The sequence below is a fragment of the Nicotiana tomentosiformis genome, chromosome 9, assembly GCF_000390325.3.
Source record: "Nicotiana tomentosiformis chromosome 9, ASM39032v3, whole genome shotgun sequence".
Classification (NCBI taxonomy): Eukaryota; Viridiplantae; Streptophyta; class Magnoliopsida; order Solanales; family Solanaceae; genus Nicotiana; species Nicotiana tomentosiformis.
The window spans coordinates 99,397,727-99,415,344 of NC_090820.1; the positions used below are offsets into that span (position 1 = coordinate 99,397,727).

The 17,618-nt window shown below is 35.9% G+C and overlaps 2 protein-coding genes across 3 annotated transcripts; one reads left to right on the forward strand and one right to left on the reverse strand.

The window, feature by feature from the left end:
• Nucleotides 1-378: 378 nt before the first annotated feature.
• LOC138899263 (uncharacterized) lies at nt 379-3,794 on the reverse strand. The gene is made up of 4 exons (XM_070185407.1): nt 3,084-3,794; nt 2,829-2,997; nt 881-2,732; nt 379-811 (listed from the first exon to the last, which is right to left on the reverse strand). Exons 1-4 carry the CDS (start codon nt 3,792-3,794, stop codon nt 379-381), a joined length of 3,165 nt encoding a protein of 1,054 aa, XP_070041508.1.
• Nucleotides 3,795-9,866: 6,072 nt separating this feature from the next.
• Nucleotides 9,867-15,152, forward strand: LOC104111504 (peroxisomal membrane protein PMP22-like). Of its 2 annotated transcripts, XR_011411043.1 has the most exons (8): nt 9,867-10,031; nt 10,995-11,093; nt 12,936-13,037; nt 13,320-13,395; nt 14,460-14,530; nt 14,621-14,706; nt 14,815-14,983; nt 15,022-15,152. XR_011411043.1 is itself a non-coding variant. In XM_009621216.4 (7 exons), exons 1-7 carry the CDS (start codon nt 9,960-9,962, stop codon nt 14,864-14,866), a joined length of 558 nt encoding a protein of 185 aa, XP_009619511.1. In that variant the 5' UTR covers nt 9,867-9,959; the 3' UTR covers nt 14,867-15,152. The 2 variants fall into 2 exon arrangements, 1 of the variants encoding a protein (XP_009619511.1); XM_009621216.4 differs by having other exon boundaries at nt 14,815-15,152.
• The last annotated feature ends 2,466 nt before the right edge of the window (nt 15,153-17,618 follow it).

Consider the following 17,618-nt stretch of genomic DNA (forward strand, 5'->3'; position numbering starts at 1 on the left):
CCATAAATACCGGGTATTTTAGCTCGAGCCGTATTTTATCCAAAATGCAAAACTTCGACGAAATTTATTTTCTTCGATTTGCTTACCCTCTCACCTTCACGAATTTACTTATCCCTTATTTGAAATAGCATAATACTTATAATCCCAAAACAATCTCATTCCCGAGCTTACGTCGATTAATTTACGACGAAACTTTAACGTACAAAAATGCGGGATGTAACATCTTATGTCCGAGCTTTCTTCAATTTATTTATGGCGTACTTTCTCGTACAAAATAATATGGGGTGTAACATTCATATCAACAGCCATTTCAAGCCCAAGTATTAATGCTTGATACTCAACAACATTGTTGGAACAATGTTGTGTCAAGGTGTAGGACTAGGGCAAAACTTCACCTTGGAAAGTGACAAATACTACGCCAGCATCAGCTCCTCCGCGATGCGCAACATCATCAAAGTACATCTTCCATGGAGGTTGAACTTCAACAACTATTGCGTCCTCATCAGGTAGTTTGTCAGTTAGTTCCCAGTCATCAGGTATCGGATGATCTGCCAAGAAGTGTGCCAATGCTTGTCCTTTTATAGCCTTTTGAGAGATGTACAAAATCTCGAATTTTTGAAATTGGAGATACCATCTCGCTAGTCGATCACTAGGAACAGATTTTGACATCACGAACTTGATGGGATTTGCTTTAGAAACAAGACAAACAACATGAGCTTTAAAGTAGTGCTTCAACCTTTGAATTGAGAAGACTAGCGCCAAACACAACTTTTCAATTGGCGAATAGTTCAGCTCGTTTGGTGTCATCATCCTGCTCAAGTAGTAAAGAGAGTTTTCTTTCCCCTCACTATTTTCTTGGGCCAACAGCGCTCCAACAGACCTTTCTTGTGCTGAAATATATAGTATCAACGACTTTCCAAGTATAGGGGCTGCCAAAACTGGAGGCTTTATCAAGTAAGTTTTAATACTTTCAAAGGCATTGCTACAAGCTTGGTCCCACTTGAAAGGAACACCTTTCTTCATGAGGCGACTGAATGGTTGGCACCTCCTAGCTAGGTTTGAGATGAATCTTCTCAGGTATGCTAACTTTCCTTGCAGACTTTTCAATTCATGAATATCCCGAGGCTTAGGCATTTTCAAAATGGCATCCACTTTGGCTTGATCAATTTCGATCCCTCGATGTCGGATAATGAAACCAAGGAACTTTCCAGAAGTAACTCCAAAGTCACATTTCAATGGGTTCATCCTAAGTTGGTACCTCCGGAGCAACTCAAACACCATTCTCAAGTCTTTCAAGTGGTCGCTCTTCTCTCTTGATTTTACCACCAAGTCGTCAACATAACATTCAAAAGTCTTGTGGAGAAGAGCGTGAAAAATATTCTGCATAGACCTTTGGTAAGTAGCACCAGAGTTCTTCAAGCCAAAAGGCATTACCTTGTAGCAATAAATACCCTTGGGGGTACGAAATGCAGTAAGCTCTTCATCTTTTAGCGCCATGCAAATTTGGTTATAGCACGATGAACCGTCCATAAATAACATTTCCTCGTACCCAGTAGTAGCATCAATCATCAGCTCTGGAATAGTAAGCGGGAATTCATCTTTCGAACATGTATTGTTGAGATCCCTCAAGTCAACGCACACTCGAATCTGGACATTTTTCTTCCTTACAGGGACAATACTTGAAACACAAGTTGGGTATTTAACTTCGTGAATAAATCCAGCTTCGATGAGTTTGTTAACTTCAGTTTTAATCAAGGGAACCAAGTCCGGTCTAAAGCACCTTTGAGCTTGTTTAACAGGACGTGCACCATTCTTGATTGCAAGGTGATGGACTGCTACTTTCGGGTCCAAGCCAGGCATCTCTTTGTAAATCCAAGCAAATACATCCTTGAACTCCTTGAGTAACTCGATATAAGTGCTTTCTTCATCGATTGCTAGTAAAGCACTTATGTATGTGGGCCTTGGTTCTTCATCTGTTCCAAGGTTAACTTCTTTTAAGGCATCAATCATTGCCTTCACCCCTTCTTCAAGTTCTGGGGGAGCATCTTTTGCATCTTTATCTTCTTGAGGGTCTCCATCATTGAAGGATATGTGATAACACGGTGAAACATCCTCTAATTTCTCATCATCCTCCATTATAGATGAAACACCATTCCCGCCTAGTGCACTAACGTGATAAGAACCCATACTTTCTTCATCTTCATCACGTTCCTTAGTGTAGACCACAGTATATGGCTTTACCTTCAGTATTTCTTTACATGAAACCACAAGTTTTGTTAGTCGCCTCATTCTGGAAGGAACCAAACTTTGGAAATCCTTAGAGATCTTCTGGATTCTGGGTGAAGCGGGTGTTTTTATGCTTTGATAATTTCTCTGGAACTTGTTCCCGTTCTTTAATAGACACAATCTATCAAATCCGGAAGTCCTCACAGTTGATTTTCCAAGTCGATCAAATACAGAAGGCCTGTAAGAAGCGGTAGATTCATCTTCTACAGTAATATAATTATTGCTTGCCCTTCTTATGGAGATACGCACTAGTGAGGGTTGTTTATATCCCAAACCTTCACGTGGTTGCCTCGTAGCAGATTCTGATGGGAGCTTCCCTAACTTTGATGGTTCATTGGGATTGTATCCATCTTTTTCAAATAGCCTGTAAGCGTTAGGATCAAAACCTTTATTTGTTCGCTTTGTAGGGAGTGCCACATTCTGCAAACGATTTTGGGCCACAAACCCTGCAAGTGGCTTTGAGGACAACTTTACTACCTCAATTCATTTTATCAGAAGAGTTAACTCCTTTAGCATGTTAGTTTCGAGATTAGATAAGTCACCTTCATCTTTCTTCCTTCTAGGGGAATATTGGAGCGCACGAGTTACTTTCTTGCCATAAGACGCAATATCCCCTCTATAAGATTTATTTGAGTTAGGTTGTACTTCCTCAGTAACAGCTTTGGCTCTACCAGCAGTCACCTCAGCTCTTTTAGTTGTGGTCTCATCATTCTTGCTTTTTAGCCATCATCAGCTTTTAGCTCCTTCACAATGCGGTTCTTCAAGTAGAACTTTGCATCGGCGAAGTGTGACTCAACCTCGGTGAATGGCTCATCATCAACAACTATCTTCTTCTCGACTTCACTCTTATAGTATTTTAAACATTGATGGTAGGTAGATGGAACTACTTTATTCTTATGTATCCAAGGCCTTCCAAGCAAGACGTTGTATGAAGTCTTTTCATCGATCACATGCAACCATGTACTTGATTGCATATCTTCAATGGTGATTCCCAGCCTGATCAAGCCTATGGCTCTTTGCCCCTCTTTGTTGAATCCTTGGATCATCACATGACTTTCTGAGAGTTCGTACATGGGAATACCAAGTTCTTTCACAGTGCAAATTGACAAGATGTTCACTGAGGATGCTCCATCAACCAAAATTCGATTTACCCTTTCATCACGCATATAGCCAATCGAGTACAATGGGCGGTTATGAAGAGTGTCACCTAGCAGAAGATCATCATTTGTGAACGTGAATTTTTCCTCGCATGCGTTAACTTCTTGAGGAATAGACTCGATGAGCTCTTTTAAAAATGGTGCCAACGGTAGGTCATCACTCTTTTCTTCCCCTTTATCAGCGTTGCAACAAGAGGCCTCAATACCGTCACGGAAAATCTTCATGCGGAACCAACATGGCAAAAAATCCTCCAAGGTCACTGGATGTCGTGGGTTTTGAGGGTGGCGCGCCTCCACTTTTCCTTTCTTCAAACGCCTAACTGGATTATGTTTCATTGGTCTTTTTACCATCATCTTCCTTGTTGTTTATTCTATTGATTCTTTTCATAGGATCCTTTTGTGGCGCTTACGACGAGTCATCAACGTCCAACCTTCATCGTCATCATGTTGATCGACTTCAACTTTGTTGTTCTCCAGTAATTCTTCATCTTTACTTTCTTTAAAACCACATAAGTCATCCAGACTGAATGAACCAAAGGTGATAGAGACTTGGTTTGCACTTGCTTTATCATCTTCAAGCACGATCTTCTTTTCACGAGCCAAGTCCATAACTTTATCCTTGAAGACAAGGCACTTCTCTAGAGGGTGGCTCACAAGTCGATAGTATTTGCAGTAATTTGGGTCATTCGTTTGACCAGCTTCATTTGGCCGCTTCATTTTCGGAAGCTCAATGAGATTTAGATCGAGGAGTTCTTTCAAAAATTGTTGGCACATCAGAATCCAGAAATGGGTACTCCTTCTCTTGCATTTCTTTTAGAGTCAACTTCCTACTTGGTTTATCTTGAAAAGAAGTGGATTTCGTACTCTGCTTTTTGCTCACCTCCATTGTGAACTTCACAGGTAATGTGTTGACATTCATAGTTTCTTTGTTTTCAGACCTAGATACAAACTTGCTCCATTTCCTGACTTCTTGCTTGTCGTTCCTTTTGCTAGGCTCATAGATAGGCAACCTTTCGTTTCCAGCGGAGGTCATGCTTAACTCCATGTCATGGGCACGATTTGCAAGTTCTTCAAATGTGCTAGGATTGATACCTTGCAGGATGTAGCGGAGTCCCCGATGCATGCCTTGGATGCACGTCTTTATTCCAGAAGCTTCACTAACCCTCTCTTTGCAGTTGAGGCTTGTATTCCTCCAATGATTGATAAAGTCAATAACTGGTTCACTTTTTAGTTGACGAGTATTTGTAAGTTATATCATACTCACAATATGTCTCGTGCTATAAAAGTGATTGAGGAACTCTTGCTCTAGTTGATCCCAGCCAGCGATAGATCCAGCCTCGAGGTCTGTGTACCAGTCAAAAGCATTTTCTTTTAGCGAGCGGACAAACTGCTTGACGAGGTAATCTCCATAAGTCTCAGCATTGTTTCACGTCTCAATGAAGTGCGCCACATATTGCTTTGGATTACCTTTACCATCAAACTGTTGAAACTTTGGAGATTGATAGCCGGCAGGCATCTTCAACATATCGACCCTTGCAGTGTATGGCTTTGCATATGTAAGGGAGGACTTGGCAGCAACTTCATACTTTTTCTTAATGGTTCCTTCAATGAACTCCTTCAGTTGATCGATTGGAATCATCCCTTCAGATGAGACAGGGATAGCCTTAGCGAATGCTACTTGTCTTGGGGGAGAATCAATCTCTGGAACTTCTGGGAGCTTGCCAGGTGCATGGGTGGAATTTTCTTCCATCAAGATTCCCACCCTGTTTGTTAGCTTGTCAATTCTAGTATCTTGATTTTGCATGCACTTGGTCAAGCCATGGCTTGCATGTTTGTTATAGATGATGGGGAGTAGCATGAATTATCATACAGATTGATTCTCGAATGGCTCACGCTATGTGGTGTAAGTGGGGAGGATCCATCACTTGAAGCATCATCATCTTCCTTCACATCAGAGTTCTTGGATCCGGAGAGGTCAAGCAAAGCAAGAGTTTTCTTGATATTTTCAGCAACATCGCTTCCTCCTTCGGGTGCGTTTGTGGAAGATCTTGCTCCTCTTGAGGATGAAGATTCGAAAATAGGGGTTGATGCGGACGACACTTGGAGTGCTTGTTGTCCTAAAGAGCTTGCTTTGCTCCTCGTAACTGGTCCAAAGCTTCCAAAGGTAACATCGAGGATGCTCTCCACATCAGCATAGAACCTGGAGTTAGCAGCCTTGGTGGAAGTTGATCCGGGGTTGATTTTCTTTAAAACCATTTTGATGTTCTTAAACTTTGGCGATTGAAAAGTTGAGATGGGAGGTAGATATTGTCCCACTGGGCGTGCCAAAATTTATAGAGAATAAATTTGCGTCGAGAAAATAAAATCGAGACCGAAAAATATTACAACAATCGTAGTATTCGATTTTAAGTAATTTGAGTGTACAATCTCTATGAATCTCCTGATTCTACTTTTTCAATATAAATTCAAGGGCCTTTGGGCTTGATCTTGAACTTATATTTGTTTCCGCGGACGATGATCTTGGATTCAACTAGCACGAACTTTGATTTGAACTCGTACTCCTTGAATCTTGATTTATTCTTCGTTTTTTGAGCTTGAGATTGATTTGAGCTTAAACTTGGTTTGTTATTCGTTCTTGAGCTTGAGCTTGATTTGAGCTTGAACTTGGTTTGTTCTTCGTTCTTGAGCTTGAACTTGATTTGTTTTTCGTCCTTGAGCTTGAACTTGATTGTTGAACTTGAACTTGATTACTTGAAGCTTGAAACTTGTGGAGGAATTTACAGCGTTTGATCCACGAGCTCTTTCTTGCTTCTTGTGATAACTTCTGGTGTCTTTCTAAGTTATGAAAACTCCTATTTATAGTTGTGGGAGGGAAGAGTTATGATAAGAACAAACTCTTTCCGACCAATCAGATTAAAGAGTGACAAGGCCGCATTTGATTGGTCAGAGCATGTCGCTTGCACATGTGGCACGATTTTATTGGCCTTTTAATGTGACTTGGCATGCCTTATCATTTTGACACGTGGCATGATCTTATTGGCTCTTCCATTTGACTTGGCGTGCAACGTCATTTGACACGTGGCACAAACTGGGCCTCTAGGAAAATGATATTTTGGGCTTAATGAAGTGAGCTCATTATTCGTAGCTCAACTAAATAGGCTAGCCCAACACTTTAAAATTATTTATTTAATCCATATATATTGGATCAAACTTATATAATTAATCCCTTTATATTAGCCCATAATATTTGTTTGGACTAATATATATTGCATTTAAAATATAGTCCAAATTATTTTATGGATTTAATTTCAATAAAATTTGTATGCCTACACGGTGCATGAATGCTTTTGTGTTCATACAGTTTGAGAGAACATTGTAAAAGAAATTCATTATGTTGTCAATATATATAACTTAATTCCTATATAAAAGGGATAAAATTAAAATTGAAGACTGAAGCAGATATACTAATTAATCAGTAAAGAACATTATTATAATTTATGAATTTATTGATATAAAATAACCTCAAATAACCAAAAAAAATATACTGTAACACTTTTCTTTATACTAATTATTTATATGATTTATATAATATATGGTAATAATAATAATAATAATAATAATAATAATAATAATAAGACTAAGAATTTAAAATAAATTTTGGGCCTTTAAATTTTGGGGGCCTAAGGTGACGACCTCACTGCTCAAACCTTTAGAGCCGCACCTGGTACATGGACCAGGTTGGTTTGACTTTCATCAAAATCAAACCAAACCAGCTATATCGATTTGGATTGGTTCAGGGTTGTCGAATTTTTCGGGTTTTTCGGAAGTTTTTGATTTTTTCGTTACATAAGTATTATTCAATCTTACTTTGTTAAAGTTATAGATAAAGTTTTGATAAAAGAATATATGTTTAGCAAAAATTGAAAATACTAACAAATATATGATCTATTAAAATATTCTTATGGGAGAATTTATTTTAGTAATACATGATAGTAATTTTCTTAGTAGTCTAACAATAATTTTTCATTAATGTACATTTTCAAGGTTAATTGAATTTAATAATTCAACATAAAAATCAATATGATACCTACATAATGATATATTCTATTTAATTTTAAATTATCAAAAAATCATTTCAAATTCAAAAAGATATAAGAATTTAATATATCTTGACATATGAATATGGAAGAGCAAGAAGATTTACGCATTTTAGTAACACTTGATAAGCAAGTGATGATACAACCCATTATCTAAAGTAAACAAGAATGGATGCACTTCATAATTCTATTAAATATTACATCCTATGAGAAAATTCCAAATATATCTAGACATTTTAAAAAAAAATTTCTATATGGAGCCTTAAAAGTATATATAAAAATTATATATTTATATGTCGGTTTGGTTCAGGTTATGTCACTCAATACCAAACCTTTTCGGATTTTTTAATCGGTTTGGTTTGACTTTTCGACTTGGTGCGATTTTTCGGTTTGGTTTGAAAACCCTACTCTTTAACATTTTAACATGCCATCTCTTGCTACAACCACGATTTCTATGCGACATTAATTTCCTTTTAAAGAGATTGTTAGGTTTAAGATTTCAAGTTACACTGCGTTTGTGTTAATCCAATAAGAGTATGCAGTAAAGAGGTGAATTCTAAATATAACTCATCAATAGATAATATTGTTCGAACGCTCTAAAATATTGGCGTACTTGAGTCACATTCTCCAAATATGCATAGTTTTTTGGAGGATCTAATACATACTATTTTTAGAGAATCTGACACACACTCGGTTTCTTTTTTTTCTTTTTTCTTTTTAAATTCGTGCAACATAGTCAATAGGTGAATTTCCAAACGAAACCTGCATATATTGCAATGGAAATCCAATCCATGCTTACATTCAAAATTTAAATAAGATTTTCATATCCTATGCTCTGTGTGATACAAAACCAAGATCATAGCTAAATATAATAAACTAGAAATATATTAAATCTAATCCCAAACTGAATCATTCAACTCCAATCACAAAGTCTGCAGCAATTATACAGTTGAATCATTCCATTACAAACCACAAGGGACAACAAGGGAAAAGCATATTCTTAACCTCCCCAAAGATGAAATACCCAATAAATTAACATAAAAATCGCACATTCTCTTTTACAAATTATGGGTTTCTCCGCTAATCAAAATTTAATCACATGCTCCAAATTAGGAGTGTTCAAAATCGAACCGAAATCGTTAACCGAACCGAACCGATGGCTTATTGGTATCGAATTATCGGGGTAATGGATGATAAACAGATTACAATTTTATAATTAACGGCTTATTTGGGGGCTGATTACTCAATTTTCTTATTGGGTAAATCATTAATCCGTTAAATTTTTTTATATTTATACTTTTACCCCTATATATATAAAGTACTATTAAAACCCTAAATGGCTAAATCCCTAATTTGTATTTTCTAATTCTCAATTGTCTACAGCCACTAGCGACAGAGAAGTCGTCAGTCTTGTCTCTCTTTTGAACTGAGAACTAAGAAGTCGAAAAATCGAAATCTCAATAATTAATACGTGTATGCCTGTATGAGTAGTCTTGATGGTATTAAAAATTTGGTTAATACGTGTATGGTAATATGAGTAGTCTTGAAGACTCTTCAATTAAAAAATACTGTTTGGTTAGATCTTAGATGGTATTAAAAATTTAGTATTAATTTGAAACTGTTTGGTATTGATTGAATGATTGTTCAAAAAATTTCTATTTGGTTTAGACGATAAGCCGCCCGATAATTGTTAATCCGATACCAATCCGCCAGTTGTCTTATTAGATGGCTAGCGAATTACTATATGTATAATCCGATAACCGTTAAGCCGAACCGTTAAGCATAATTATCCGCCTGATTTGCCCGATAAGCACCCATACCCCAAATGGTTGCCTTACACTACTCAATTTATTGAGTTTAAGTTAGATGCATTGCAGTGCAAAATATATTTAAATAATCAGATTATTTATTAAGTAATTACAGATAAATTTTTCGATAAGTATTAACTGGTAGTCTGATTAAAATGTTAATTAACCTACTATCATATCTAAAAATTCATTAATAATATAGAAAAATCTTTACTAAAAATATGCTCCATGTGTCTCAATTTATACGAGGGTTTGACTAGATACAGAATTTAAAAAATAATTAAAGTTATTTAATATTTATTATCTAAAACAAGATATATACAAATTTATATGATTATAACTATTATATTTATAAAAAATTTAAAATTAAATTATTTATAAATATAAAATTATATGACAAAGAGTGTGACATAAATTTGGAGAGAGTGAGTATTATTTGAATCCAAATCTAATTACATGGTCCAAATGGGTCCCGCATACTATAACATAGTACTACTATTCTTCACTCCAGATATTTAGCTGAAACCAAACTGCGGAAGACTGAAAATAGTCAAACAAAGATCAAAACTTTCTTCTTGTTACAGTTGATGAACTGAAGAAGAGCAAGAAGAATGGGGTCAATTGCCAAAATTGGGTTGCAAAAATACTTGTTACAACTTCAGCAACACCCTTTAAGAACAAAGGTCTCACCTTTTTCTCGCTTTCTAACAATTCTTTGACTAATCTCTCTTTCTTTGCTTCATTTTCTCTAATTTGTTAAGTGGGTTTGGGTTATTTCGAGCTGTTAGTTCAATTCTTGATCTGGGTGTTTTTTTATATCTCGAAAAGTTTCCATTTAAGAACAAAGATCTCAGCTTTTCCCCTCTCTCCTAGTTTCTTTATATTTTTTGTTTTATTTGTTTTAATTTTTATATTAGTGAATATGGGTTTTAAAATAGAGACTAACTTAAAAATAATTTTAATGTAAAGTTTAAATATTTACACAATCAGGTCAGTTAAAGGTTAATTGCAGGTAACTCTATTTGATCATTGATTGTTAAACTTTAATACGTAAATGGTAAGTAACTTGTTATAACATGTTAAAATTATACTGATAATGTAAAAAAGTTATGACACTGTTAGTGTATATAACTTAAATTCTTAATGCAATGGCATCATGGCACCCAATGGTGTGGACTAGTCGTTAATGAAGTAAGAATGGATCACGGTAAATTACAATGGCAAAAAGTTAGGTGATTTATTTCTATTTGTCTAAATCTTGATAGATAGAGTTACTTGCTATTTGCACCGGTGGGAGGTAGCAAATATGGAGTTGATTAGTTAAGGTGCACTTAAGTTGGCCGAACACCACCATTACGATAAAAGAAATAGTATAATTATGATGAATTCAAATGCATTATATTGGAATCTGGGTGTAGCAAGTAAGAGGTTCATCAAATCGTTGCCTGTGTGTGTGGTGTATGAATGGACCTGAATTGAATAGAATGAATATAAAAGATTCTTGTAGTTGACTTTAACTAGTTTGGGATTAAGATGTAGGTTATCAAGTGGAATGGTGTGGGTTATTTTTAAGTTTTTTTTTTAGTTCAATTGGTACTGCGATTTTGTTGTTATAGGTTTCTAGTGTTTGCAATTTATAATTGCAGGCAATAACAGCGGCAGTTTTGTCAGCGATCAGTGATATAGTGGCTCAAAAGATCACTGGCATTAAGAGACTTCAAGTCAGACGCCTTCTTCTGAAAGTGGTACTGTTTTCATGGTTTCCTTTTAAATACACCCGTTTGCTTCTCTTTTTCCCTTTTCTTTTTGTGTGTGCTGTGGAAATCTGAAGTGCTAATGATTTTGTCAAATGTGTTCAACTTTATTAATTTTATATTCTGCATCTTGCTCGAAGCAAGGTAAAAGGCTACCAGTAGAATACTTTTCCAACTCTGCCCTGATCTTATTCATGAGTTCTTGGTATTCTGCTTTTTTTGATTAAGATTAACCTGATTCTGTAGCGCACTATCCTAGTCACTCATACTGTATCGTCAACTATAGATCACTTTTAGCCTCTTTGTACACTTTTGTGAAAACATCATGAAGTAAAGACTGACGAAGCAGACAATACCTTCTTAACATACTGTCCGACTTTATGCTTATAAATGCTATAGTAACCCACAGTACTCTCGTCCTGTTTCAATTTGATGAAGTTCAATTTTATTGATGTTGTGGGGGGAAACCCTGTCTACAAGACTACAAGTAGTATACCGGAATGTAAAAAACCTGCATCATATGATTCTCTACAAAAGACAACAACTCAATCTATACTAATAGGACTGTCATCTATGTTCATTGGGTTTGTTGTTTGTTGTTGTCATCAATGTTATCACATAATTTAGTCAAATTTTCTATATGACCGTTCTTAAATTAATTCACTAAAGAGAACTTCTATTATATTTCAGAAAAAAATGGATGTAAAAGCTTGATGATTTCCTAAACGAAGAAAGGATAAAATAGAAATTACTAACTTGAAATCCAATTTGAAAAGTAATAGATTAAAATCAAGAAAATAAAGTAATAGTAAAGCAAAGTCATAGTAAAATACAACGATTTTTCTAAAGTGTTGGGCGTTCATGTCACATAACCTTTCTCTAGCCAAGAATCCCATTATTGATCGAATTGGGATGGATCCAATTCATTGGCTAAAGAAAAATCTATCGTTTTAACACTCGGAAAAAAAACCTAGAAAAGAGGAAGTAAGCTCCTTACATTTAAAGTTCCTCTCCTTCGAGGGATAGGGCACATTCCGCCATAACCATGCTTTAAACCTCGATCCAGCTCTCAAACTATGTGATCCTCGTCACCAGTCAGCTTAATGTTGATAGTCTGATGAATCATTTTGGTTCTAGAGAGTTCTGATCTTCCCTTATATTTGAGTAAATTGATGTTAACATTTTTTTTTTCTTAAGTTAGAATTTCAAAACTTTTGCAAATCAATTTTGGTTACGTTGGTTTGAGTATGAGCTGCAAAGGATGTAACAGCTCCTGTCTTTGTTGGGAATCTTTTCCCTCTTCTTTTCCCAGAGTGAATCACCCTATTCATATGCTTGATCTGGTGTGCAAGGCTTCTGCATGGAGTCTAGCGAGGTCTGTTCTATAGGCTTACCCTTGCTTAGAAGAGAGATTATTTCTGCCTAAAATTGACAACCAAATTTATCAAGACGTTGAAAGAAGTTTGGATCTTATAACTAGCTTCGGGAACTTAATGACTTATCACTGTATTGAAGAAATCAGTAGGATAAGTAAAAGTTTGAGAAAACTTACAATGATATGAAAGTGGTGCTTGAAAACACTTTGATATCTTTTAGCTGCTGTGAAGTTCTGTCTTTTTTTGTTTGGAGAAAATGGAAACAGAACAAACAAATAGCAAGTAAGCATATATTAGGACTTTTCAGCTCTGAGGCATAGTCCAGTTGTAGTGCTATGTCAAGTTTACTTCCATCTCAAGGTTCATTTCTGATGTATCCTTTATATCTTTTCCTTTGCTTACCATATATAAGTTGCTATCTGGGACTGTCATTGGCTGCTAACATAACTGCGTGCAGCTTTTTGGCTTTGCCTATCTCGGGCCATTTGGGCATTTTCTTCACTTATTACTGGACAAACTTTTCAAGGGGAAGAAAGACACAACAACAGTTGCAAAAAAGGTAATCGAAACCCTTCTTTTTTGGACAATTTACAATAAGTGTCGGGAAAAGAAGTTCCAGATTCCTATTGAATCCACATCCTTTAGTGTCACGATTACCCGTCAGTCCTTTTTTTTCTCTTTTCGTTGTAATAGATTATTTTCAACATTAATCAATCGTAATGAAACTCTTTAGCTAGATTACCATTTTGGTCAAACAGTATTTTCAGTTGGGGAAAACTCTAAAAGAGTAATGACCAGATTAGTACACAAGAATATGAAACTTGCAATTTAATTGTTTCAGGTGGTGCTGGAACAAGTGACATCTTCGCCTTGGAATAACTTGCTTTTCATGATTTACTATGGGTTAGTTATTGAAAGTGAGTTTTATTCTGAGCTACAACTATATTTCATTTTTGCAACACTAACTATTTCAAGGATTCCATGATGCTTCTGCAAGTAAATGTGCGAGTAGATATATTGAAGTTCTGAGAATTGGAACCTTAACTGTTGACTTAGAATGCATGAATCATTTTTGGATAGGAAGGTGTGGAGGTTGGGAACTAAGGTAGAAGGCTAGGTATCCCACCGTTGTCCTTGCTCGTTCCAGTAGTTTTAGACTTTAGTGCATTACTTAGTGTTAATCTTGTATTTTCTTATTATTAGATTTTTGTTATTACTTGTTGTTTCTTTCGCTTCGGTTTTCCGATTGGTTTGCTGGTGTTGTTGCTGGTGTTGTGCTCATTCCTCTTTATCTTTCCTGAGCTGGAGGTCTACTGAAAATCTCCTCTCTACCTTCTTAGGGTAGGGGTAAGGTCTGCGTACACACTGTCATTCTCAGATCCCACTTGTGGGATTGCATTGAGTTTGTTGTTATTGTTGCTGTAATCTACAAAATTTGTGAACGTCAAATGCACTCTGAAGCACTACACCTTTACAAAATCTGCAAAAAGAAAAAGGACTGCAAGAGATATTTGTACATTCATAATATAAAAGCAGGAAACAAAAGCTCAAAGCTTTAGCGGAATCCCAGTTAAATAAAGTTTCGGTAACGTATCTTTTAAAAAATAATCATTCAGTTATTGGGGAAGTATGTATATACATGCGAAGACACTTTTTGATCTTTGTTGCTTTTATGCTATTTTACATGTCCAAACTCTTTCTCACCGAATAAATTCTTTACAGTGTACAAGCTTTGATCAAAGGACAAAGTTCTCTCATGTGAAAGAAGCCTGAAACTATTTTTCTTGTTCCAAAGTTGTTCATCTATATTTTCTAGATTTCCTATTTTAACTTCTAGGAAATACCCTGAAATTAAATTCTTGTTCAAAAGAAGTATTTTGCTCGAGTCTTTTTATATTGAGTATTTTCATTAGCTAGAAGTATAGCAATATATATGCACATAACAAAGCTTTGAGTTGATAGAATCTTATAATACGTACAGGTAGACCCTGGATCCAGGTGAAGTCTAATATTAAGAGGGAATATCCAAAAGTGCAGTATACAGCTTGGACGGTTTGTCAAATTCCCCCTCTTTCAGATTCAATTTTTTTAATTCTATTGTATAGTGAACTATAACTCTATCAATCGTTCAAAACTACGCAGTTTTGGCCAGTCGTGGGTTGGATTAATCACCAGTATGTGCCACTGCAATTCCGTGTAATCTTTCACAGCATCATCGCGTGTGGCTGGTATGCTACATTTACCTACTCGTCGCTACTGTTTATGATATGGTCAATTTCATTTTCACCTCAATTTTTTCACAAAATAGTTGATCCTTTCTTGTATTCAACTTGTAGGGGAATATTTTTAAATCTACGTGCTAGATCAATGGCTTTAAAGAAAGCTTGAAAAAATCTCAAAGTTGCAATTTGGACATGGTAACATATTCATATATAGTTCAAAGATTATAGGGGCTTGCTTCTTCAAGCTCCATCCAACCTATACAGGACGTCGCTCGCTTTGTCTCTGCTACTAGTGGCTTATGTAGTGGTTGGCGTTCCGACGTCCTACTAGTGGCTTGTCTTTAATGAATGCTGTCAGTTTTTAGTTTGTTGTATTTTATCTTTTTTTTTTTGGGGTTTTTATTTTCTTGAATATTAGGACATCTTTTTGAATTAAAAGGTTGGTTATCATAGAGCACCATTCTAATTGATGATGGCCATATTATTATTATAACTACAAAGCGTATATTAGGAATAATTTGACAAGAGGGGTTGTTCAGATGGTCAGCACCCCCACCTACAACCCCGGGTCGTGGGTTCGAGTCACTAAAGGAGCAATAGCTGCTGCAACAAAGGGAAATCAAAGGTGAGGGGAATAAAAAAAAAGGATAATTTATTTCTTCCGAAATGCTTTTTCAATTTGATTTCTTTATTTGCATTAGTCATGGATGACTAAACAAATGCAAGAATTCAAAGAATGCCAAAGCTATGTGCTATATTTATGGGCAAAGTTCATTTTTAGTTCGCGGCCGAAACTATTTACATCCGGTAGCCGCAAAAGTGTATAAAATTTGTATATTTTTTTTTATATATTTAACATACATTAATGCATATACATACAAAACATATATATTTATTCGGCTATTATTTTAAGAGCGGTTATACAATGTCTTTTTCCCTATATTTATTTATTTATTTATTAGTCTTTTGAAGGAGAGTCTTGGCATAACCGATAAAGATGTTATGTGATCAGGAGGTTACGGGTTCGATCCGTGAAAACAGGCTATTGCAGAAATACAGGGTAGGACTGCAAACAATAAACCTTTGTGATCCGGCCCTTTTTCGGACCCCATGCATAGTGGGAGGTAGGGCTGGCAAGTGGGCCGGTCCCGGGCCTAAACTGGCCAAGTGGGCCGGTCAAAACGGTCTCGGGCCCGGTCCCCGGCCGGACCCAAATTAAACGGGCTTTTTGTAGGGACCGGCCCTGGACCGGGACCGGGCCCAACATATTTTTTAAAAAAAAATTAAATAGATATTAGAGACAAAAGGATGTTAAAAAAAATATCTAACACAATGTTTGTAAATTTTATTATAGAATTGTGTCCTAAATTTTAATATTCAATATTTAATATCGAATATATATAGTATATAAGATGTATATATAGTATATCGATATAAGATATATATATATATATATATATATATATTAAATGTATAGTATATATATATATATGTATACACACATACATATTATATCGATATATATATATAAAAGCTATATTCGATAAGCTATATATATACATTAAATGTATAAAAAGTTTGGGGTTAAAACAAAGTTGGGGGGGTTAAATGACTTTTTTATAAATAGCCAACGACTATATTTAAAAAAATATATATATATTTAAAAAAAAAATATAGCTGTTGGGACTGTTTGGCCCGCTAAGGGACCGGTTCGGTCCCGGGCCGGTCCCTATCGGGCTAAATGGTCCCGGGCCTGGCGGGTCCAAATCATAGGACCGGCCAACAAGACCGGCTCAGGCCCACTAAAACCGGGCCAAACGGTCCTGGCCTGTTTAGCCTGTTTGACCCGCGGTTCCGGACCTGGACCGGCTCACTTGTCACCCTTAGCGGGAGGTTTGCTGCTACTTTTTCTTTTCCTCCTGACCCTTCAACTGTGACTTCAAAAGGGAGATTCTTGAGAATAAAAAGATTGATTTGTCACATTGACAAACAATCTTTATTTATTTAGCCAGGTTATCGAGGCCTTGAGCCCTTGACCAATTTCCCTTGGCACCCCACAAACGTTTTCATCATATTTTTAACGAGGCAGTGAGCTGAACTTCTGCTATTTCTTCCTTTTGTTTAGTCATTTTTCTCTGTTTGGAGTGCCATGTTGATGAATATGTTTTTTCCTAGATGCTCGGCTAGAGATCATTCATCTCGAGTTATAAAAGTAATTTTTCTGAGTTTAAGTTCTATGCCGTAACACGATATAAAAAGTTGCATAATCAATCATTTATAAGATAATTATAGGTAAATTGATCACGCCCAACTCTAGTTATAATAAGAATATGCGATCGCTGCAAATATAATCCGGTATAAGAGTCCGAAGTAGAATTTCACAGAGAACTAAGGTTTAGTTACAACTGTTCACTATCACTATGAAGACAAGCTCGAACAAGTCCTAAGTTATAAATATTAAGATTCTTATATCTAATTAACTAACAAATTAAAGTAGTAGATTAACAACTAAAGACACTACGGGTTGGAGAATAGATTAAGAAGGTCTAGAGTTATAATTTTTTCAATTGTCGGAATCCTTCCCACTACGTCTTCTATAATTTCGCCTAAGTATTCTCTACCGATCGTGAGTATTTTGGGTGTCACGACCCAATTTCACCTATAGGTCGTGATGGTGCCCTACACTACAACTAGGCAAGCCAACTAATAATTTAAACCTATATTCAATTCTTTTAAAATTAACCGAGTAATTAAACTCTTCTTAATTTCAGGAATTTAAAATAATATGAAAAGATTCTAGTAAATTAAAAATAATCAAGTCCAAAAATTCTATTAGTGTGTGTGCCAAGACCTGGTGTCACAAGTGTATGAGCATCTAGTGGATTATACAAAAACAATCTCAAACACTGTCTGAAATA